The sequence below is a fragment of the Equus quagga genome, chromosome 8, assembly GCF_021613505.1.
Source record: "Equus quagga isolate Etosha38 chromosome 8, UCLA_HA_Equagga_1.0, whole genome shotgun sequence".
In the NCBI taxonomy this organism is placed as follows: Eukaryota; Metazoa; Chordata; class Mammalia; order Perissodactyla; family Equidae; genus Equus; species Equus quagga.
The window spans coordinates 61,867,538-61,891,794 of NC_060274.1; the positions used below are offsets into that span (position 1 = coordinate 61,867,538).

General features: G+C 36.0%; 1 protein-coding gene across 1 annotated transcript in view; it reads left to right on the top strand.

Annotated features, from left to right (window-relative positions):
* The window catches only part of VPS50 (VPS50 subunit of EARP/GARPII complex), a 135,833-nt gene that overhangs the window by 91,995 nt on the left and 19,581 nt on the right, over positions 1 to 24,257 (top strand). Inside the window, exons 21-22 of the mRNA XM_046670423.1 lie at positions 13,685 to 13,806; positions 24,015 to 24,095. Coding sequence (XP_046526379.1) covers positions 13,685 to 13,806; positions 24,015 to 24,095 — 203 coding nt within the window. The remainder of the gene's footprint in view (positions 1 to 13,684; positions 13,807 to 24,014; positions 24,096 to 24,257) is intronic.

The following is a 24,257-nucleotide window of genomic DNA, read 5'->3' on the forward strand; positions in this document are numbered from 1 at the left end:
GGGGTTTAGTTTGTATGTAACTTGCGGCTTTTAGTATTCTCTCTTCATCTTTAATTCTTGACATTTTAATTATAATGTGTCTTGGTGTGGACCACTTTGGGTTTATCTTGTTTTGTCCTCTCTGTGCTTCTTGTACCTGGTTGTCTGTTTCCTTCCATAGGTTAGAAAGTTTTCAGCTATTATTTCTTCGAATAGATTTTCTGCCCTTTTGTCTCTCCCTTCTCCTTCAGGGGCACCTATAATACAAATATTAGTGTGCCTGATGTTCTCCAGAAGTCTTAGACTGTCCTTGTTCTTTTTTTTTTAAGTTTAGCTTTTTGTAAATTAAAAAAAAATTTTTTATTATTATTATTTTTGTTTTTTGAGGAAGATTAGCCCTGAGCTAACTACTGCTAATCTTCCTCTTTTTGCTGAGGAAGACTGGCCCTGAGCTAACATCCATGACCGTCTTCCTCTACTTTATACGTGGGATGCCTTCCACAGCATGGCTTTTGCCAAGCGGTGCCATGTCAGCACCCAGGATCCGAACCGGTGAAACCCAGGCTGCTGAGAAGCAGAATGTGCAAATTTAACCACTGCGCCACTGGGCTGGCCCCGTCCTTCTTCTTCTTTTTTTTTTTTTTTAAAGATTTTATTTTTTCCTTTTTCGCCCCAAAGCCCCCTGGTACATAGTTGTATATTCTTCGTTGTGGGTTCTTCTAGTTGTGGCATGTGGGACGCCGCCTCAGCGTGGTCTGATGAGCAGTGCCATGTCCGCGCCCAGGATTCGAACCAACGAAACACTGGGCCGCCTGCAGCGGAGCATGCGAACTTAACCACTCGGCCATGGGGCCAGCCCCGTCGTCCTTCTTCTTTTTAACTCTTTTTTCTTGTATCTGTTCAGCTTGGGTGATTTCTTTTAGTCTTTCATCCAGCTCACTGATCCATTCTTCTGTATCATCTACTCTGCTACTGATTCCTTCTAGTGAATTTTTCATTTCTATTATTGTATTCTTCATTTCTGATTGGTTTCTTTTTATATTTTTCAATTCTTTGTTCAAGTTCTCACTCAATTCATCCATTCTTCTCCCAAGATTAGTGAGCATCCATAGGACTGTTAGTTTATACTCTTTGTTAGGCAGGTTGTTTATCTCCCTTTTATTTAGTTGTTTTTCTGAGGATTTGTCCTGTTCCCTTACTTGGAGCATATTCTTTTGTCTCATTTTGCCTCTTTTTCTATGCTTATATGTATGTATTAGGTAGATCAACTACGTCTTCAGATCTTAGAGGGTGTCCTTATGTAAGAGAGGCCTTATGAGGCCCAGCAGTGTACTTCCCTCTTGTCATCAGTTCCAAATGTTCCTGGTGTGTCCTCTCTTTGCGCTACATGTGTCCTTTTGTGGCCAGGTTGCTCTTGCTGGAGGTGCATGGGGAGGCTAGGCTGTCCCCCTGGCCAGCTGTTTGTAATGCTCAGCTGCATATAGCTGCTGTGGTCCCTTCAGTCACTTTATCAGGCATGGGAGCCCTAGCACAGTTGGCTGCAAGGTCTCATAGCACATTCCTGTTGCAGTTTTTCTGTTAAGTGAGTAGACCCCCAGTGCAGCTAGTTGCTAGGCTCAGGGGCTTAGAATTGCTATAGGCCTTTGGCTTGCAAGGCTATTGTCACTTCTCTAGTAGTGCAGCTGGGAGGGGACAGCCCCAGGTGTCCAGGTGTAGCAGCACACAATTGTTTCAGGCATTGGAAGGTGGAGCTGATTCCCTATGTGGCTATTTTAGAAGCACAGGTCTGCTGCAGTTGACAAGCCCCACTGCCTGCAGGCCCACAGACCCCATCAATGCAGCCTTGCCCCATGTGCATGCCTTGACCCACTAGAAGTGGATCCACTCGCCCTGCTTCAGAGGCCCCACACACTCTGCCAATGCAGGCCCACCCCTCATGCACACCCTGTACTGCAGAGGCAGACCCACTCACTCCACTGCAGAGGTCCCACACATTCCACCTATGCAAGCCTGCAAGTTCCTCAAGTTCTTGCTGTTGGGTGGGACCATTCCCTAGGGCGGGCTTAAATTGGTGCTCTAGTGGGTGGGGCAGACCCTTGTGCTACCAGGCCAGGAGCAGAACTCCAGTGGTGTCTGCCAGCATCTGCATCAGCATGCCTGTACTAGGTCACAATAATGGCTGTTGCCAGTGTCTCAGTCCATAGGGTGGTGGTCCCAACCTGGGGAAGTCTTGCCTTTCACCGAGGTGCACCCAGAGTCTTTTTTCACCAAAGGACTGTGCACCTTTCTTTCTGGTGATTTTAGGTTGCTTTCTGAAATGGGGGAATTTGTGTATGAGCCCCTTAGGAGCAGGCTTTTGCTTTCCCTTATATTCATGAACTTTTCTGGGGTTAATCCCTGTTGTTATTAATAGTCAGCAAGGCCAGGTATTATGACGCTTATCTCAGTTGTGCTGAGTACAAAAGCTGCTTATTGTGGCAAAGCTCTCCTGCTCAGATCCCCCACTCCTGCAGGGAATGCTTTGTACCTTAACACTGTTTCCTGTTGCCATGCACCATGGCTAGAATGTGGCTTTTTCATTTCTAGAAAGGAATTTCTGCCTCTTCCACTTCAGTCATCACTGTCCCTTGTTTTGGGGGTTCTTTTTATCCAATTTTCAGTTCTCTCTCAGGGGTAATTATTCCAAGAATAGTTGTAAATTTATTGTGTCCTTGGGAGGAGGTGAGTTCAGAGTCTTCTTATGTTGCCATGGAGTGTTTTAAATTGAAAAAGTAGTGCATGAAAGTGGTTAAAAATTAAAATACCCCAAGGTATAAACAGAGCCCCCGACCTCCAAGTCTCCTTCCTCAGAGAAAACTACTTAGTTTCTCCTTTTGTCTTTTAGAAATATTAATGTGCTTTTACAAATATATTTAATATGTGAATCTCCTCTCTTCTGCTTTTTATTGTTTTTGTTTGTTTCAAAAATTGGATCACGTTATCTATGGTGTTGTTCTTCTGGCTTATTTGACTTCAACTATCTTAAGGTTACACTTAAAATATCAAGATATTGCATATCCTAGTGTGTTTAGATCTGATTCTTTTTAGTGATCCTATTATATATAGGTACCACAATTTGTTTTATAAGTCCTCTATTTTTTAACATTTAGGTTGTTTAAGCCATTTGATGCTTCAAACAATGCCACAGCAAATATCTTTGAAGAAATATCTTTGTCCATATACAAATACAACTGTAGGGCAAATTCCTACAAATGTTTCCTCATCCTGGATCAAAGAGTGTGTAAATTTTCAGTTTTGATGGACATTCTCAGTTTACCAAAGAAGTTGCTAAAGAACTTACTACAGAGGTTCTGTTAATTCACCCAACAGTTTATGGAAGTATCTCTTTTCCCTCTCTCCTGATCAGCAACACTGTGTCATCCAGCTTCAGATGCTTGCCAGTCTGCTGGGTTAAAAATGGCATCTCATTCAAAATGTATTTAATTATGAGTGAGTTTAAGCATATTTTAATATAAAGATATTAAAACATCTTTCTGTTTGTGAACTGTTTATTCATATTCATTGCCCATTTTTTTCTAATAAGGAAATTATATGTTTTAATTTCTACATTAAGGAAATTATTGTTTTTGTGCCAGATGTATTGTATTCATTCATTTTCAATCCACCAGATTTGTTTTTTTTTGCTGCTACTTTATTCCAGGCACTGTGCTACCTCTTGGAAAGGTAGTCATGCAGAGGGCATAGTCTGTGTAGTTAAGGAGCCTAATGTGGGAAATAACATACAAAAGAAAAAAATTTATATTGTAGTGTTGTAAACATCAAAAAGCAGAAAAGAGGCAGAAAGAAAAATGATTATTTTTGGGGTAGCAAATAAAAGAGCTGACTCAATAGAAGACTGACACCTTAGCTGATTTTGAAAGATGAATTGATTCTCGTAGATGAAGAAGATGGTAAAGGCACTCTGACCAGAGTGCAAAGAACAACGTGTGCAAGACATGGTATATTCAGAGAACACAGCTGTTTAATTTGCTACATATAAAAAGCATGCTGGGAAGTTGAAGCAGGAGAGATGTGGCAATAAAGGTGTGCAAGAACTGGATTTCAAAGGGCCTTATATGCAGTCATGCATTGCTTAACAACAGAGATATGTTCTGAGAAATGTGGCATACAACTATTTTGTTGTTCAAACACCATAGAGTATACTAAGACAAATCTAGATGGTAAAGCCTACTACACACCTAGGTTATATGGTACTAATCTTATGGGACTTCTGTCCTATGTGTGGTCCATCATTAACCCAAATGGGTTCTGCATCGTGTGACTGTCGTGTCCGTTGGAGCTTGGATGTGAACTTATTAAGGGTTTTAAACAGGAGAGAAACAAGCAGATCTGTTTTTTGAAAAAGATTACTCTGGCTACAGTGTGAATTATGGATTGACTGAGAGTAAAGGGGAAGCTGGGATAGGTCAAAGGCTATATAAGAGGCTATTGAAGTCTCCCAGGCAAGAGATGATGAGGACTTGGGTCTGTTTAAAGCAATGCTCATTGTAATAGAGAGGTGAAGACAGATAGGAGAGATTTTGGAAATACAATAGACAGGATTGGTGAACTAGTTTTGAAAGATCATTCTTAAGTTTTAGATTTGTGTGATTGACCAGTTATAATGCCACAACAGAAATAGAAAAGAAGAGAGGAAGACCAGATTTGATGATAGGTTTGGTTTGGGACATGTGGAGGTACCTGTGAGACATTTAAATAGAAATAGTCTATAGATATTTGGATAGTTGGATTTGGAGATCAGGGGAATAAACATGGTCAGGATACATACTTGGAGTCATTGGTATAAAATGTAGTTAAACCCTGGTAGTAGATGAGCTTATCTTGGCAGAGGCTCTTAACCTTTTGGGTTCATAGAGAATCCAAAAGTATCCACATCCATGGGATACATTAAGGGGGCATGGAGGTACGTTGGAGGGAGGACAGGAAGAGAAGCCAGGGAAGGAGGTGATGAATGAATGGTAGGGAGGCAGGAAAATAAATTAGGAGGTAAAGAGGATATCTTGTAAACCAAGGGATAAAAGCCTGTCAAGAAGGAAGGCCATGCTTTATTGGTCTTTTACGGTGATCTAAGCCAATGATTCTTAAATTTTAGCTTGCGTCAGAATCAGCTGGAGGGCTTGTTCAAACACAAATTGTTGAACTCTACCCTCACAGTATCTAATTCAGTGGATCTGGGATGTAACCTGAGAATGTGCATCTTTAACAAGTTTCTAGGGGATGTTTATGCTGCTGATCCAGGGACCAAACATTGAGAACCATTGGTTCCTTTCTATATTGTCCTAATTGAAATGTACTCTGTATGTGTTTAAAACAGATAAACTAAGAAACCCATAGATACAGAGAGCAGATTGGTGGTTACCAGAGGGGAAATGGGAGGGGAGAGGGCGAAAGGGGTAAAGGGACACATATGTATTGTGACGGATGCAAATTACACTTTGGTGGTGAACATGACGCGGTCTATACAGAAGCTGAAATATGATGTACACCTGAAATTTACATAATGTTATAAACCAATGTGACCTCAATAAAATTAAAATAAACAAAAACAAACTACCTTTGAATTGCCTGTTTTAATAGCAGGAAAGTTTTTGAATATTGGAGAAAGATTTTCCTCCTCTCTTGTCGTAATCCACAACGGAAGAAATCCTTCCCCCAGACACACTTCCAGTACCTTCTCTTTGCCCTTGTATTCCCTCCTCTGCGAGTTGTGGCTCACTGATTGTTGCCCTGGGCCACCTTTCATTTGGTCATCCCACTCCTCTCTCTGTGTCTCTGGGTGAGGCAGGCCCACTGTTCTTCCTCTTGGTTGTAGTCCTTGTCCCTGCTGCTACTCGGTTGGTTTCTTTGCCAGTCTCTCTGTGTCCCTTCCCCATGAGTATGAAGGACTCATGGTCTAGATTTAGGTTGAGAGAGTTTCAACAGCGCTTCCCTTGTGCAGCTTTTTCTCAACTCCAAATTAGGTTAGGTTCCCTTCACATAACACACTATGCTTCTCCCTTAGAGCATTCATCATAACTATAATTATCTTAAAGTAATAGCAATAACTAAAATTTCTTGCTTGCTTATTATATGCCGTGTAAACAATTCACATGCATTTCTCATGAATTCTTCACAGTACCCTTTTTGCACACCAAATAACTGAAGCCCAGATATTATTGCCTATGTCACATAGCTGGTAAGTGGTGGAACTCGGGTTATCTGATCCTAGAACCAGTAAGCTCTTAACTTTCATGCTTCACAGCTGGTGGAGGAAATCAGGGACATCAATTCTTTTTTTTAATTGAAGTATAATTGACATACAATATCCTGTTAGTTTCAAGTGTATATTATAGTGATTTGATATTTATATTACATTACAAAATGATCACCATGATAAGTCTAGTTACCGTCTGTCACCATACAAAGTTAATATGTTACTATTGACTCTATTCCTTATGCTGTACATTAGCATCCCCTTGACTATTTAATTTTATAACTGGAAGTTTGTACATCCTAATCCCCATCACCTATTTCACCCATCCTCAACCCCTCCCTGCTCTGGTAACTACCAGTTTGTTTCCTGTATCTGTGAGTCTGTTTCTGTTTTGTTTGTTCGTTTGTTTTGTTTTTTTAGAATTCACATATAAAGGAAATCATATGGTATTTGTCTTTCTCTATCTGATTTATTTCACTCATCATAATACCATCTAGGTCCCTCCATGTTGTTGCAAATGACAAGATTTTGTTCTTTTTTATGGTTGAGTAATGTTCCATTGTGTGTGTATATGTAGACACACACAGATATATACACTCACACACACCACATCTTCTTTATCTATTCATCTATTGATGGATGCTTAGATTGCTTCCATATCTTGACTATTGTAAATAACACTGCAGTGAACAAAGTGGTACATCTGTCTCTTTGAATTAGTGTTTTTTTTCTTAGATAAATAGCCAGCAGTGGAAATTACTGGATCATACGGTAGTTGTATTTTTAATTTTGTGAGAAACCTCCCTACTGTTTTCTATAGTGGCTGCACCAATTTACATTCCCAGCAAAAGTGTTTGAGGGTCCCCTTTTCTCCACATCTTTGCCAATATTTATTTGTTGTCCTTTTGATCCTATAGCCATTCTGACATGTGTGAGGTGATATCTCATTGTGGTTTTGATTTGCATTTCCCTGATGATTAGTGATGTTGAGCATCTTTTCATGTGTCTGTTGCCCATCTGTATATTTTCTTTGAAAGAATGTCTTTTGAATTCTTCTGTCCATTTTTTAATTGGGTTGTTTGGGGTTTTTTTTGATATTAAGTTGTCTAAGTTCTTCATATTTTAGATATTAACCCCTTATCAGATGTATGATTTGCAAATATCTTCTCCCATTCAATAGGTTGCCTTTTTATTTTGTTGATGGTTTCCTTAGCTATGCAAAGCTTTTTATTTTTAGTTTGATATAATCTCATTTGTTTATTTTTGCTTTTGTTAACTTTGTCTGAGGATACTGGCCCCCAAAAATATTGCTAGGACTGATGTCAAAAAACAGACTGCCTATGTTTTCTTCTAAGATTCTTATAATTTCAGGTCTTATATTCAGATCTTTAATTCATTTTGAATTTATTTTTGTGTGTGGTGTTAGATAGTGGTCCAGTTTCATTCTTTTGCATGTAGCTGTCCAGTTTTCCCAACACCATTTATTTATTTATTTATTTATTTTTTGGTGAGGAAGATTCTCCCTGAGCTAACGTCTGTGCCAGTCTTCCTCCACTTCGTATGTGGGATGCCTCCACAGCATGGCTTGATGAGTGGTGTGTAGGTCCACACCCGGGATCCGAACCCATGAACCCTGGGCTGCCAAAGTGGAGCATGCAAACTTAACCACTACACCACCAGGCCAACCCCTCAACACCATTTATTGAAGAGACTATTCTTTCCCCCTTGTATATTCCTGCCTCCTTTGTCATAGATTAATTGACCATGTCTGTATGGGTTTATTTCTGGGCTCTGTATTTTATTCCATTGAGCTGTATGTCTGTTTTTGTGCCAGTGCCATACTGTTTTGATTATTATAGCTTTGTATTATAGTTTGAAATCAGGGAGCATGATACCTCTAGCCTTGTTCTTCTGTCTCAAGATTGCTTTGGCTATTTGGGGTCTTTTGTGGTTCCATACAATTGTAAATTCTTTATTCTAGTTCTGTGAAAAATACCATTGGTATTTTGATGGGGATTGCATTGAATCAATCTGTAGATTGCTTTGGGTAGTATGGATATTTTAATGGTATTAATTCTTCCAATCCATAATCACAGTATATCTTTCTATTTATTTCTGTTGTCTTCAGTTTTTTCCATCAATGTCTTATAGTTTTCAGAGTACAGGTCTTTCACCTCCTTGGTTAAATTTATTCCTAGATACTGTATTCTTTCTGATGTAATTATACATGGAATTGTTTTCTTAATTTTTCTGATAGCTCATTATTAGTGTATGGCAATGCAACTGACTTCTGTGTGTTAATTTTGTATCCTCCAACTTTACTGAATTCATTTATTAGTTCTAATAGGTTTTTGGTGGAATCCTTAGGATTTTCTATATATAGTATCAGTTATCTGTAAATAGTGATAGTTTTACTTCTTTCTTTCTAATTTGGGTGCCTTTTATTTCTTTTTCTTGCCTAAGTGCTCTGGAGGAACATTAATTCTTATTTCTGTTCAAAGTTCTGTTCAGAGGTTATATAGTATAAGCTGGACACAGGAATAGGAACTTCTCACAGTTGATAATTTGGGAAGAGACACTTTTTTGGTCATCTGGGCTGTGTATTAGATAACCTTCCTTGGTGTTCACAAAGTGTGCCCACTCCCCTCACTTGGCCCTCTGTAGGGAACTCTAGAAGGGAGGAAGGGGTGGGCAGAGTGCGTCTGGACTACATGTTTTAAACTAGGCAGGCTAACTTCAGAGCCATGCTTTTATATTTTTATCAAGGTAGTAACATCTCACATTACGTAGTAAAGAAGAGCTTGTGATGAAAAGCAGCAGTCTCCCAGCCCACTGTTCCTGCCACCAGCATGAAGGCAATTTTGTGGTCAGTTTCCATTTGTCTTTCCTCTAGTTGTAATTTCCCAGAAAAGGTGATGAGAGGTAAATGTTTTGAATTCTTGTCAGTCTGAATATGTCTTTATTCTGCCCTTTCACTGAAGGACAATTTAGCCATGCATAGAATTGTAGATTAAAAATTATTTTTCCTTTGCAAATGGAAACCTCTAATATTCTATTCATTTTATTGTAGGTGAATTTCCTTTCTCTCTCTCTGGAAGCTTTTAGTTTATTTTTCCTTGATGTTTCGGAACTCTCTGTTGATGCGAGAGTCTAGGTGTGAGTTCTTTTTCGTTGTATGTTTGGTAATTCGTGACCCCTTCAATCTGAAGGTTTGTGTACAGCTGTGACTGATGCCACTATTTCTTTGATGATTTTCAACTCCCCATTTTCTCTATTCTCTTTTTCTTTGATTTCCTGTTACTCAAATGTTTAGTCTCTTAGATTGGACCTTAATGTCTTTCATATTTTCTCTAATGGTTTCCATATTCTTGTCGTTTTGCAGTACCTTCTGGAACACTTCCTTTTTCCCATTTCTTTTATTTAATTTTTTATTTTAAAAATCATATTTTTAATCTTACAAGCCCTTCCCTATTCTCTTTTCCCCTGTATTCTCCTGTTATAGGGCTTTACCTAATTATATATTTCTATTCTTTTGCTTGAATTATTCTATTTCCTCTGGATCAGCTTTTCTTTTTAGTTTCACTCTCTGAGTTTTCCTCATGGACTTGGTGATTTTTTATTATTTATTCATATCTAAAATAAAAAGCCTATATAGCTGTTGTGGGTGTCCCCTAGTGAGTAATTAGAACTGTGTTCGAGCTGGCTCTTTCTCCTCAGTGGAAATCCTGACTGGGAACTTTGTATAGAGTAGGGCAGGGCTGAGTGCATTTACTGGAATTCCCAGAATGAGGTCGATTTTAATCTGGGGTGCTGACATCTGCACGAGAAGCCTTACTTTTCTAACTATGTTTTAAGTTTGCTCAATTATTTGTTCAGTTTGTTTACTGTTTTTTTTAGAGAGGAGTCCTAAGGGTTTTTATTTTCTTATGTTTTTGTCTGCAGGAAAATTCTGGTAGCCAATAATCTAACTGCTGCCGAGGGATAGTGATAGAGAGGGGCATGCGGACTGGTACAGTTTGTCCCATATGTGGACCTTCAATTAATCCATTATTTTCCGGCCCCATTTCTCGCTCCTGCTCTCTTGCTATACCTGCTGATTCTAAGCAGTCACCATCTCTGGAATAGCTTCCACCTCCTTTGTGTCCTCTTATGGTTTATTGACTTTGCATTTTTCTATCAACCTGCTCCCATTTGCTGTCTGTCATGTAGTACAGGGGTTAGGGAACTATAGCCTGCAGGCCAAATCTGTCTGGCTACCTGTTTTTGTAAATAAAGTTTTATTTGAATACAGCCACTCTCCTTTGTTTCCATATTGTCGATGGCTGTGTTTGTGTTAGGAAGACAGAGTAGTTGAGACAGAGACCAGCAGAGCTGAGGAGTTGCAGCAGGGACTGTATGGCGTGCAAAACCTAAGGGCATCTGCTCTTTGGTCCTGTACGGGAAAGGTTTGCCAACTCCTGATCTAGAAATTTTTTGAGATTTCTCATTTTCTGGTGATCATACCTACCTGCCTTTACCTCCTCACACTCTTCTCTTCATAGATACAGGCTTAATATGTTGTAAAATTCTCTGTTAATTCAGTAAATCTGAGGAAATACATAAGCCTCCTCAGGCCACTAAAGGCATACTTTGCCCTTTTGAATTGGAAAGACAGAGTTCTCACTCTTATACATTTTAATATACTGGCAGCCTGCTTATTGATGGTTGCCTTCCATGTATAATTCTTTAAAGTATGAGAGCAGGGACTCTGTGATTCCTTTCTTCTTTTTGAGGAAGACTAGCCCTTAGTTAACATCTGCTGCCAAACCTCCTCTTTTTGCTGAGGAAGACTGGCCCTGAGCTAACATCTGTGCCCATCTTCCTCTACTTTATATGTGGGATGCCTGCCACAGCATGGCCTGCCAAGCGGTGCCATGTCTGCACCCAGGATCCGAACTGGTGAACCCCAGGCAGCCGAAGCAGAACGTGCGCACTTAACCCCTGTGCCACCAGGCTGGCCCCTGTGATTCTTGTCTTAATGCAAGACCAAGAGCACAGTAAGCCTTCAAAAAGTGTTTTTTGAATGTATTGAATGAATAAATATAATTATGTTTAAAATTTATTTTTTCAGAGTGGTAAGGGGACATCTAGTATTTTTTCCTTTTGAATGCACATTTAAAATAGCTTTTGCCTGTTAATAATTCATTTTTATATTTTTATTTAAGATTAATTATATGAACAATGGTTAATCTTATTATTAGGAATGGAGAGGAGCTTTGTATTCTGGATGTGTATCAACCCAGATATCTGTGTTCTATCTTATTCTACATATTCATTTCTCTTTTTCCTTTTAGAGTTTAAAGTAATGAATATATATATTTTTAAATTTTTTTCTTCACAGTGTCACACTATTTTGTGTGTTAATAGTTGCAGTTTAACTATGTAGTTGATGAAATATCTGTGTAGTGGTCTAGCATGTTCTAGGAGCATATTTTTCAAATATTTTTCGGTTGTGATTTTTTAAAAATAAATGTCTGTGTGAAATGATTAGAAAAGATGATTCTGAAACAAAAGACTTGTAAATAGGAGTAGGAATAGAATGGTTTTTAGTTTTTTGATGGATGTGTGTGTGTTTGATGTGTTAGTTGTTTGATGGATGCGTTAGTTGTTTGATGGATGTGTCTGGCCATCTGACTGTTATTTAGAATCATCTCTCATTTAAATTAAGACAGATGTACTGAGTTCTTCGATGATAAAGAAATGGTTTCTGTAGTAGACATTTCCATTAGAGTAAATTTGTCATTTTTTTTCTCCTGCAGTTAATGTGTTTTCTCTTGAGTCATGGGGTCTTCAATACTGTCAATTTAAAATTTTTAGCACTTAAATTAAGTAGAGCCAGCACCTGAATTATTTGCTCATGTGGAAATTAAGCAAATAGCCTGTTTTAACATCTTCTGCAGAAGAACATTTTTTATAGATATACTTTTTCCCCTATTATTTCCCGTAAAAAAGAAACACAGTGGGAGACTTGTTATTTATTATTTGATTCAGCCCACCTCCCATGCACCCTTCAAATATATTAACAAGTTTATAAATGCAGAAGTTTCGGTTTTTAAATGTTTTCTGTAATTGTATCATATGTTTAGAGGAAAGAGAAAGGCATATTGGCATCTCCCAAAGGAAGGAATGAGGAGGATATTTTCTTGGCACTTTGAGAGTATTGAGCTCTTGCGTGATGTAGTGATAAAGAAATGTTCTTGGCCTCTGACACAGATTTCACAGGGCTGGGATTCAGGGGAGTGGGAAGTGCCTTCCATGTGTCCTTTTTCTTCTTGCCTTTTCATTTCTGCTCTGTGTGTATAAGCTTATAAAAGAAAACAACCCTACTTTTTCTCAAGTATGTTATCTTTTGTTTTATTATGCCTAAACATTTTTTTTTCCGCCTTTTTTATTTTTATTTTTGGCTTAAGTCTCCTTAAGTTTAGGGGTTTTTTTTAATTGAGACAAAGAATTCTGTCTAATACACTTGGCAATCCCAGAATTTTTTTAAAATGATTTATGAAATATAAATGTGAATGTCAGAGAATATTTGTTTTGGGCCAAGTGGAGTAAGAGAAGGCTGTTGCCAGGCATGTTCAACCACTATTCCCACTTGAATGACCTGGCTTTTGTAACTGCCCTCCTCTTCCTTTATTTAATTTTTTAAAAATTTCTTTTCTTTTTCTTTTATTAAGGTAACAATTGGTTTATAACACTATATAAATTTCAGATGTACATTGTTATATTTCAATTTCTGTGTAGATTATATCATGTTCACCACCCAAAGACTAACTACCATCCATCATCATACACATGTGCGTAGTTACCCCTTTTGAGTTTTAATTTTTTAAAAAATTTTTTTATTGTGGCCTAAATAGTTTATAACATTGTGAAATTTTGGTTGTGCATTAATATTTGTCAAACACCATATAAATGTGCCCCTGCACCCCTTGTGCCCACCCTCCCCTTCTTCCCCCTGGTAACCACTAAGTTGTTCTCTTTGTCTGTAAGTTTGTTTATCTTCCACATGAGTCAAATCGTATATATACCTAAACATTTTTGAAGGAATTATTTTAAATAGAATCTGCAAGAATGAGGAACTGTGTTGTGTATTTGTACAGTGTCATTTGTAGAAGAATATAGAAGTTCTGTGAATATTTGACAAACAGTAAAATATAAAATCATATAAAAATGTCTTTGTAGTTATTATTTATCCATCAGTGCTGTCCAATAGTACTTTCCAAGGTGGTGTAATTGTTCTGTATCTGTGCTGTCAAATACAGGAGCCACTAGCCACAAATGACTATTGAGTATTTGAAACGTCACTAAGGAATGTAATATTTCATTTTTATTATATTTTTATTGTCTCTGTAATAATAGACTAACAGATTTTAATTTTGTTCTACTTAATTTTTTATTTCTTTTTCTTTTCAGGTAAATATATGCAGATGATGAACATTCTTAAGCCAATTGCCTTTGATGTTATCCATTTCATGTCTCAGCTATTTGATTATTACTTGTATGCAATATATACCTTTTTTGGTCGGAATGATTCAGTAAGTCCAGCACCTGGGGGAAAGTCTGTTTCTTTTAAAAATTTATTATTTTTTTAAATGTAAAGTAATGTTCATTCTATCTGTATAGAATACACAAAAACATTATTTTGAAAATTATCCATCAAAAATCCAACAAAATTATTGATACCAGCTTTCTCTCTACCTAATTGCCTTATTTATATATTAATTGTAAGCTTTGTTATGATAAACATATTGTATGTTATTCAAATTTTTGGCAGATAAAGGGCAGCATCTGTTTCTAACCTTCACATATTTTGGCAATGAAAAATGTACAGGTTGCCTTGTTTAAATCTGGCCCAGTGTGTAATTATTAAATAATATGTCTCATTTACTGTGTACTAATTGGCTAACAACCTTAGCACACTACTACATTCAGAAGATAATGGCAAATATTTATTAAAATAATTGAAAATCTTTGAACTGAACCATCTGCCTGCCACAGAATTAATGTTTCCTGCACCTCCTTTTTGTCTTTCCAAAGCTCTTATTGAGTTTATCTTTTTCTACTCCTAAGGAGAACAACACAATATTAGGCAGGTAACTGATCCTATATTTGGGAATTATTGTGCAATTCACCTGGATATTTGACAGTTTTCTGTGTAAAAGCATACTGCTGGGTCCTATGAGTATATCATAATACTAACTTTTTATATGTTATTTTTTTAAACATGTGAAGTTTAATGGATAATTATAGTCATCATATAAATGTTCATATCCTTGCTGTGATTACAAGTATATCAAAGACATGAGCTTTTAATATGGGATCTGAATTTCCTGTGTTCTTAATTTTACAAAGTGTTCCTTAGAAAAGAATACTAATCTAATCAGAGACTAAGTATTGCTGCAGAATTTATGTTGCTATAAAATATGTACTAATTTGTTCCTCTGAGTTTGGAAACTAAATAAATATTAAAGAAGAAAGACATTCTAGAGTTTTAGCTAATTGTTGGCATCTTTCAGTCTTCTGGATGAACCTTACTCTGTCTTCTGGGCAATGCTGCTAGACCAGTGCTGTCTGAGAGAAATTTTGCAGTAAGGGAAATGTTCTGTGTTTGCACTGCCCAATATGGTAGCCAGTAGCCACATGAGGCTACTGAGCACTTGAAATGTGACTAGTGTGACTGGGAACTGAATTTTTAATTGTATTTAATTTTAGCTCATTTATCTTTAAATATAAATAGTCACACATGGCCACTCACTATCATATTGGATAGAACAGTTCATATTGGATAGAACAGTTCTGGACCATATTATTAATAAGGTGTGTTCAAATAGGTCCTTCGGAAACTTTTGGGAACTAAATGCAGCTACTTATATACTGGCACAGTTTTGTTTACAGTGGGGTTCACTAGAACCTGAGAAATTTAGGAAAGTATAGATAGGTGCTTATTGTAAAATATGCTGCATATTTCATTTAAAATCTCTTATGTTTTAAAGAGCACATTGATCTCTTATTTTATATTAAAAGTATTTTCAATCCTGTAAGACTCAGTAACAGCTATTTCATTGTATTTAAACAATTAGTATCAGTTATAAGAGTTTCTGTCCTTAACCTGAGTGTCTACCCATATGTCACGTTAGAAGCAGTTTGTTTTATGAACCAATACAAAATCTGCTTGTGAGTGAGTATGAATGAGTAAATGTAGCATTTACTCTGCCTCTTACACTTTTTAAGAAAGATTTTCTTATTATTAGATTATTCTTAGTAATATTAGCTTTTAGGTACCATGTAAATATTGAAAATATGCACATCTTCAAATAGAACTTATAATTTGGACCATACTATTTTTGATCCTGCAAGACTGAAAGAAACACTATTTAAAGCAAAATGAAGACTTTGAATTTCTGTAAAAAGGGGTTTTCTGTACAAATTGTTAAAAATAAACAAACACTCTCTTACTTTCTACCCATATTTTCCTTTGCTAATTTTTATGTCATTTAAAGTTTTTGTTTTTTAAAATCTTACAAGGTTATACTCTTCTTAGTTAACTACATAAATCCCTTTTGGAACAAGACAGTCTAAATAAATGGCATAAATAAACATATGCAAGCATAAGATTGAAGAGTTAGCTTTTAATTTCCTAAGAAAATAAGCTTTTCAAGCTCATTAGAAATCCTAGAAGTTTCCATATTCAAACAAATAAATAAATAAAGACTCCAAATTGCCCTGTTGAGTCTTAGGTGGTAGGACAGGAAAGGGAGTCAAGTAATGGGTAGAATGGGAAGAACAGGGTACATGGTTGCTCCTGCTTCTCTCCCAGAAGAAACACACTTGTGAGTGAAATTCACATGAGTGAATTTAGATGGATACTGCTCAGGGAAGAATAAATATCTGTTTCCCTTTTCTAGAAAGTCATTGGCTGGGGGGACACAGTGTATACATTAGGCTAAAGGATTCCTCATGTTCATACTAATTCCTCCAGAAGCTTCTGCTCTTCACTGGACTGGTTATATTGCTAGGTTATATTATATACATCACACTCTATTATGTATCTAGTCCATCTGATTGTATTATAATAATGTTACTTGTAATATTTCTTTATCTTGCCTTGCCCCCAGCCTTTTACCATTCACCTCTTCAGTTATGTTTTCCTTGATCCTTTCTGTTCCCATTCTCTTATGAAAATCATTCTGTAGTTTACCTTAACACGGTAGTAAGCACATAGTAGGTTCTTAGGACATGTGGATTGATGTCCTAATTATTTCTTAGCCAAGTAAATCTTATGAGGCTTCTTACTTGACAACAGTTTGTAAGCCTTATTTAAAGTTACCTTTCATTAATGAAACTGAGATTCGATATCTAAACTTTTAAGAATGAATTAACTTCTGCTTCTGGGTATGATGGACTATGACTTTACTGGATGAAACTCCCTGCAGAAAACAATGATACAACCTGGGTATTCTATCAAAGACAGCTACCTGAAGATATTGGAGAGTGATCAGAAGCATATAGACTGTAGTGGGGAGTTCATGCTAGCATGCAGGTTGGGGAAAGGAAAGCTATAAAAATAAATTCCATCTCCATGGCCTTTAACCCAGGACTAAGTGTATTCCATGTGGCAGACAAGTGGAGGCAAGCATAGGAAAACCTGCAGCATTTATGGATTGGGGAACCAGAAAAGTGAAACCAGGAAACTGGGAACACTGAAAAGAGTGAGAGGAAGTTCAGAAGGGAAAGACCCAGAAAGGGTATCCCTAAATTCTGTCTACCCCCATCTCTGATTAACCCATGAACCATGTTTGTGTGGAACAGACTGACTGCAGCCAGCCAAAGAAAAAAGATCTGAACAGAGACCAAAGCTCCTGCATAAGAGAGAGTTTGTAGTTTAAGCCCAGCCAAGAAAATTACATACTGAAAACAAAGGAAACAATATTCACTGGAGAAAAATAACAGAATCCAGAGTATCCAGAATCAAATTGATGATGCCATCCAACTTTACCCAATATACATAGAACCAAAAAAGTAGAATATACTTCTAAGTAAAAGGAAAATCAATCTAGTCTGACCCCAGGATGTTGGAACTAATGGATAAGGATTTTAAATGGACTATTATAACTATGTTCAATAAAGTAAAACAAAACATGTTTTAAATACATGAACATCTCAGTAGAGAAATAGGAAGTTTTAGTGGAAACAGTAATAAAAAAACCAAAGGGAAATCCTAGAACTGAAAAATACAATTTCAGCAATTAAAAAAATTACTGAGTGTGCTTAACAGTCAAATTGATGTGACAGAGGAAATAATATGTGAACTTGGAGATAAATGTATAGAAATTATTCAAAATGAAGAACATAGAGAAAAAAGATTGGAAAACAAAAATGATTAAAGTCTTAGGGACATGTTAAGTTACATCAAATGGTCAAACATACATGTGATTGGAATACCCAGATGGAGACAAGAGAAAGAGAATGAGGTAGAAAAAATATTTGAAGAAACATTGACCAAAAATTTGCAGATAGAAGATGCTAAACAAACAACAAGCAGAATAAGCACAAAGAAACATACAGTGGGGTACCTAATGATGAAACTGTCTTAAAACTGCAATAGACTTACTACATAAGAGGGACCAGTGATCTGATTGACAGCTGACTTCTCATGAGAAACTGGAAACTAGAAGAGAGTTGCACCTTTAAGATACTGAAAGAGAAGAAAAAAAAGTCTATCCAGAATTTTATATCCAGCAAAAACACCATTCAAGAATGAAGGTGACATTAAGACATTTTTGGGTAAAAAAAGAAAAAAAACTAAGAGAATTTGACACCAACAGATATGTAATATAAGAAATGCAAAAGGAAGTTTTCAGACTGAAGGAAAATGATACCAGATGAAAACATGAATCCTCAGAAAAGAATGAATAGTACTGGTAATGGAAACTACTTGAGGAAATGCAAAAGATTATTTTTTTTCTTTTTCCACTTAATTTTGTTACAAACCATATAGGTCTTTAAAACTGAAATCATAACATTATTTTCTGTGGTTCATAATCTATGTAAATGTATTACATATAAGCACAATAACAAGGTATGTGGGAGAATATGGACCTACAAGATGGCAAGATTTCTGTATTTTATGTAAAGCAGTACCTTGTTAACAGTAAATGGACTGTGAAATATCCAGAAAGTATATTATAATCCATAGGACAACAATAAGAATAATACAAAGGACTTTAACTCTTTTGCCAATAGGAAAATTGTTAGAATTCAAAAGATAAAGAAAAAATTCATATAATCAGAAAAGGCAGGAAAGGAGGAACCAAGGAGCAAAAAAGAGATAATGTATAATGGAAGATATAAGTAAACCCAAACAATAATCACATTAAATGTGATGTGACCAAATACTCAAAATCAAAGGCAGAGGTTTTCAGAGTGGATTAAAAACAAAGCCCTACACATAGGTTGAGAGCAAATGGATTAAGACAATGCCATGCAAACAGTAAGCATAAGGAGGCTGCGGTAGCTATATTAATATTAGATAAAATAAATTTGAAAACAAAATATATTACCAGAGATAGAGGGATTCATAATGATCTAAGGGTCAACTCATCATAAATGTGTGTGTGCCTAGTAACAGAGCTTTAAAATAGATGAAGCAGTAATTGACAGAATGCAAGAGAAGATTAAAAACTTCAATCATAGCTGGAAAGTTTAACACCACACAGTAACTAATAGAATAGGTAGACAGAAAATCAGCAAATACATAGAAGATTTGAACAACACTTTCAACCATCTTGACGTAATTGATATTTATGGGACAACACACCCAACAACAGTAGGATATATATTCTTTTCAAATGCACATAGTATATTGATCAGTATACCATATATTCTGGGCCATTAAACATGTCCCACTGCATTTAAAAGATTGAAATCATACAGAATATATTCTCTGATGACAGTGTAATTAAATTAGAAACCAATAACAATAAGGTAACAAGGAAAACCCTAAGTGTTTGGGAATTAACACACTTCTAAGTAAAGATTGAGTTAAATAAGAAATCACAAGAGAAATTAGAAAATATTTTTGACTGAATGACAATGAAAATGTAACATATCAAAAGTTGTGATATGCAGCTAAATCAATGCTTAGATGGAAGTATCTAGCTTTAAATACCTATAGTAGAAAAGAAGGAAGTCTCAAGTTAATGATGTAAGTTTCCACCGTAAGGAACCAGAAAAAGAAATGCAAATTAAAACTAAAGTAACTAGAAGGAAGGAAATAATAAAGAGCAGGAATCAAACAAATTGAAAACACCAATAGAAGAGTCGGTGAAACCACAAACTGGTTCTTATAAAATATGAACAAAATTGATAAACTTCTTGCCACACTGATAACGGAAAAAAACCCAAAACAAAACAGAGAAGACACAAACTTTCAATATCAGGAATTAGAGAATGGTCATCATTACAGGTCCTTCAGACATTAAAAGGTTAACAACAGAATATTATCAGCAGTTTTCTGCCAATAAGTTTGCCAAACTAAATGAGATGGACAGATTTTTTTTTTAAAGATTGACACCTGAGCTAACATCTGTTGCCAATCATCTTTTTTTTTTCTCTTGTCCCCCAAGCCTCCTAGTACATAATTGTGTATCCTAGTTGTGAGTACCTCTGGTTGTGCTGTGTGGGATGCTGCCTCAGCATGGCCTGATGAATGGGGACATGTCCATGCCCAGGATCCCAACCGGCGAAACCCTGGGCCACCAAAGCGTAGCATGTGAAGTTAGCCATCGGCCATGGGGCAGGCCCCTAGACAGACTTTTTGACAAACTCATATTACAGAAATTGACTTAAGAAGAAATAGAAAACTTGAGCTGTTTTTTGTATCAATTAAGTAAATAATAAAAAGCTTCTAAAAGTATTAACCCTACACAAACTCTCAGAAAGTAGAAGGAGAATGTTTCACAATTTGTTTTATGAGGCTAATATTACTCTAATTCCTAAACCAAGCAAAGATACCACAAGAAAACATAATTATAGACCCATAAATTTCATGGACATCAGTTTGAAAAATCCTTAAGAAAATATTAGCAAATTGATTCCTGACCAAGTGGTATGTGTCTTGGGAATGCAAGATTGGTTTAACAGCCTGAAATTCTACTCTGAAATTAATCAGTGTAATTTACCATTGTAATTTTCTTCTTCAGGAAAAAAATTTATGATTGTTTAAATGGATTTAGAAAAAGCATTTGACAAATGCTTTTATATCCTTTCATGATAAAAACTCAGTAAACAAGTAACAGAAGAGAGTTTCTTCGGCATGATTATGGGCATCTATAAGATAGCTAACATCATACTCAATGTTGAAAGGCTCATTGCTTTCTATCTAAGATGAGGGAACAGAACAAGGATGTCAACTCTCACCACTTTTGTTTTATGTTGTGCTGGAGGTACTAGGCTGTGAAGTTAGACAAGAAAGATAAGACATACGATTGGAAAAGAAGAAGTAAAGTTGTCCTTATTTGCAGATGATATGATCATTTATGTAGGAAGCCCTAAGGAATCCACAAGTCAGCATCTAGAACTAATAAATAAATTTAGCAAGCTCCCAGGATACACGGTCAATATACAAAAATCAGTGAGTAAACAATTAGAAAATGAAATCTGAAAAACAACTTTCTTTACAATAACATCAAAAATTCTTAGGGTTAAGTTTAGTGGATAATTTGACAGACTTGTTCACTGAAAAAAATCATTAAAAAGGGAAATTAAAGACTATCTCAATAAATAATGAGAGAAACCATGTTCAATTAGAAGACTCAATATTGTTGAGATGACAGTTCTCCCCAAATTGATCTATAGATGAACAACAATTCTAATCAAAATTTTAAAGCTTTTTTGAAGACATTGATAAGATTATTTCAAAATTGATGCAAAAAAGCAAAAAAGATGGAGAATAGCCAAACATTTTTTGAAGAACAAAGTTGAAGGACTCAATGTTTTCTTTTTTCAAAGACTTACTCCAGAACTGTAGTAATCAGGACAGTGTGGTATTGGCCTAATGATAAACCTGTAGATCAAGCAACAGCATAGAGTTGAGAAATAGACACACTTATATGGTCAAGTGATTTTTGAAAAGTATGCTAAGGTTATTCCTTGGAGAAAAACATGGTGATATATGGGGAAAAAAAGTCTTCTCATACCATATACAAAAATTTAAATAAAAATTTTTTATAGACCTAAATATAAGATCCCAAACTACAGAACTTCTAGAAGAAAACTTAGGAAATTTTTGTGACATTGGGTTAAGCATATACTTCCTTAAAAAGACACAAAAAACATGAACCACAAAAGAAAATATTGGTAAAATAGACTTATTCATGGTTAACTTTTGCTTTTCAAGAGATAGAAATGCCAAAAGGCAGGTCAGACTGGGAGAAAGATTTTCAAAACACTGAGAAAAGGACATGTTTGCAGAATGCATAAACAACTCTTATGACTCAATAAAAAGACAACCCAATTAAGAAATGAGCAAAATATATGATCAGCTATATCACAGAAGAAGATTTATCACAGAATGACTAATAAGCACATGAAAAGATGTTCTTCTACGTTACTGGTCACCAGAGGAATAGCACACTAAAAGCACATTGCAGTATGCCTACATATCCACTAGGATGGCTATGGTTAAAAGAACTGACAATACCAAGAGTTGACAAGATTGTGGAGTGTCTTAGTCTGCTTGGCTGCTATAACAAAATACCATAGATTGTCTAGCTCAACCAACATACATTTATTTCTCACAGTTCTAGAGGTTGGGAAGTCCAAGGGCAAGGTGTCAGCATATTCAGTTCCTAACTTGCAAAAGGTTGCCCTCTAGCTGTATCCTCACATGGTATTTTCTCTGTGCTCCTGTGGAGGAGAAAGCAAGCTCTCTGGTGTCTCTTCTTATAAGGGCACTAATCCCATCATGGGGGCCTCACCCTCCTGACCTCAGTTAACCCTGATTACCTCCCCCAAACCCCATCTCCAAATAGTATTGCATTAGGGGTTAGGGCTTCAACATATGAATTTGGGGGGCACAACAAACATTCAGTTCATGACATGGAAGAACTAGAATTTGCATACATTACTTGTGGAAATGCAAAGTGGTACAGCCACTTTGAAAACTTGTATGGCAATACTTTATAAAGTTAAAAGTATATTTATTATGTGAAGCAGAAATTCCACTTCTGTTTACCCAAGAGAACTGAAAATGTGTGTCCACACTTGGACACAGACATGAATATTCATAGTGGCATTATTTAAGTAGCCCAAAACTGGAGCCCAAATGTTTATCAAATAAGTAAGCAGACTGTGCTGGATCCATACTATGGAATACTATTAAGCAATAAAAGAGCATAAAATGCTAATAGACTTACAGCATGGATGAATCTCAGAAGCATGCTAAACACAAGAAAGAAGTCAAACACAAAAGACTACATGCTGTATGATTCTGTTTATATGAAATTTTAGCAAAAGCAAAACTATAGTGACAGGAAAGCAGATCAAGAGTTAAGGGTGGAGGGAGGGGATCAAGTACAAAGGACGTGAGGACATTTTTAAAGGTGAGGGAGCTCTTCTATATCTTGATTGTGGTGTAGGTTACAAGACTGTGTATTGTAATTACCAAAATTCATCAAACCGTGTGCTTAAAATGGCTGAGTTTAACTATATATAAATAATACCTTGGTGAAAAAGAGGAAAAATGAATTAATGAAGTTTATAAAACCTAGCAAAAGTAAAATGTATTGTAAAATTACCATATAAGATTAGTTCATGTTTTACTATATCATGCCGTCACACAACTATTTTAGCTTGAGAGTTTCTAACACATGTGGTGTAATTTCTCATTCTTGTATCCAAGATAGGAAGGGCGAGGAACAATAAATGTGTGTGTATGCTTGTGTGTGTGTGTTTGTGTATATAGATACATGGATACAGACATATATATAATTTCTGTGAATGAATTAGTGAGACTATATTTTATAGGTTACTATTATTAAAGTTTTAAATTTATTGGCTTATACAGAATATTTTAACATTTTTTCAGATGTCTATATGTATCTATGATTACCTATAAATTAAATTTGTATTCATCAATTGAATCATCACTCAAGGAGCCAACTAACTGGCTTTTCATATCTTAACAGTCAAGCCTCCCTTCTCATTAGTGTTCTTGTGTGAAGATTTTTGTAAATGCTTTGGCTTTGTTGTAGTGAAGACAGTTTTATACTGTGAAATGTTTACTGAACCTAACAAAACTTTCGTTAATTTTGGAATGAGGATTTAGGCTGTCTCTAATTTGTGTCAGAATAATATATTAGCAACACTACATTATTATGCTTCTACATAAATATAACACAGTGTACTATCCTTTAGTATCTAAAATCTTAAGTTTTGTGACTAAAAATAATAACTTGTGCAAAGAAATTCCGGTGAACTCTCTCCTGATAAATTTATTAGATTGATAGATGTTAGTGTGACCTGTAAATGCACATGTGTAAATAGTTCTTTTGTTCCCTTAAGGGCTGAGGTTTGACTTCTTTGCTTGATGTTTTGGAATTTTTAAATGGAATTTGGGAGCTCTCTGAAGACTAAGTATCTGAATAAAATCTCATCAGATGCTTAACTTTGGTTAATCTGAAGTTATAACATTTGCAGGATTATCTCCAGAGTGATTTAACATGCCTGTCTGTTTTCTTTTCAGTTGGAATCAACAGGACTAGGCCTTAGTAGTAGTAGATTAAGGACAACTCTAAACAGAATACAAGAAAGCCTTATTGATCTGGTAAGTAATCAATTGAATCAATTATTTTGGGTTATATAAAATAGAAATTAGCCATCTAATCAACTACATATAAATGTATGCCTATATGCATATTGAGTGCCTGAGTCCTTAGTATTACACGAAATGCTTGTAGGAAGTAGAATGGAGGTTTCCTGTAGACTG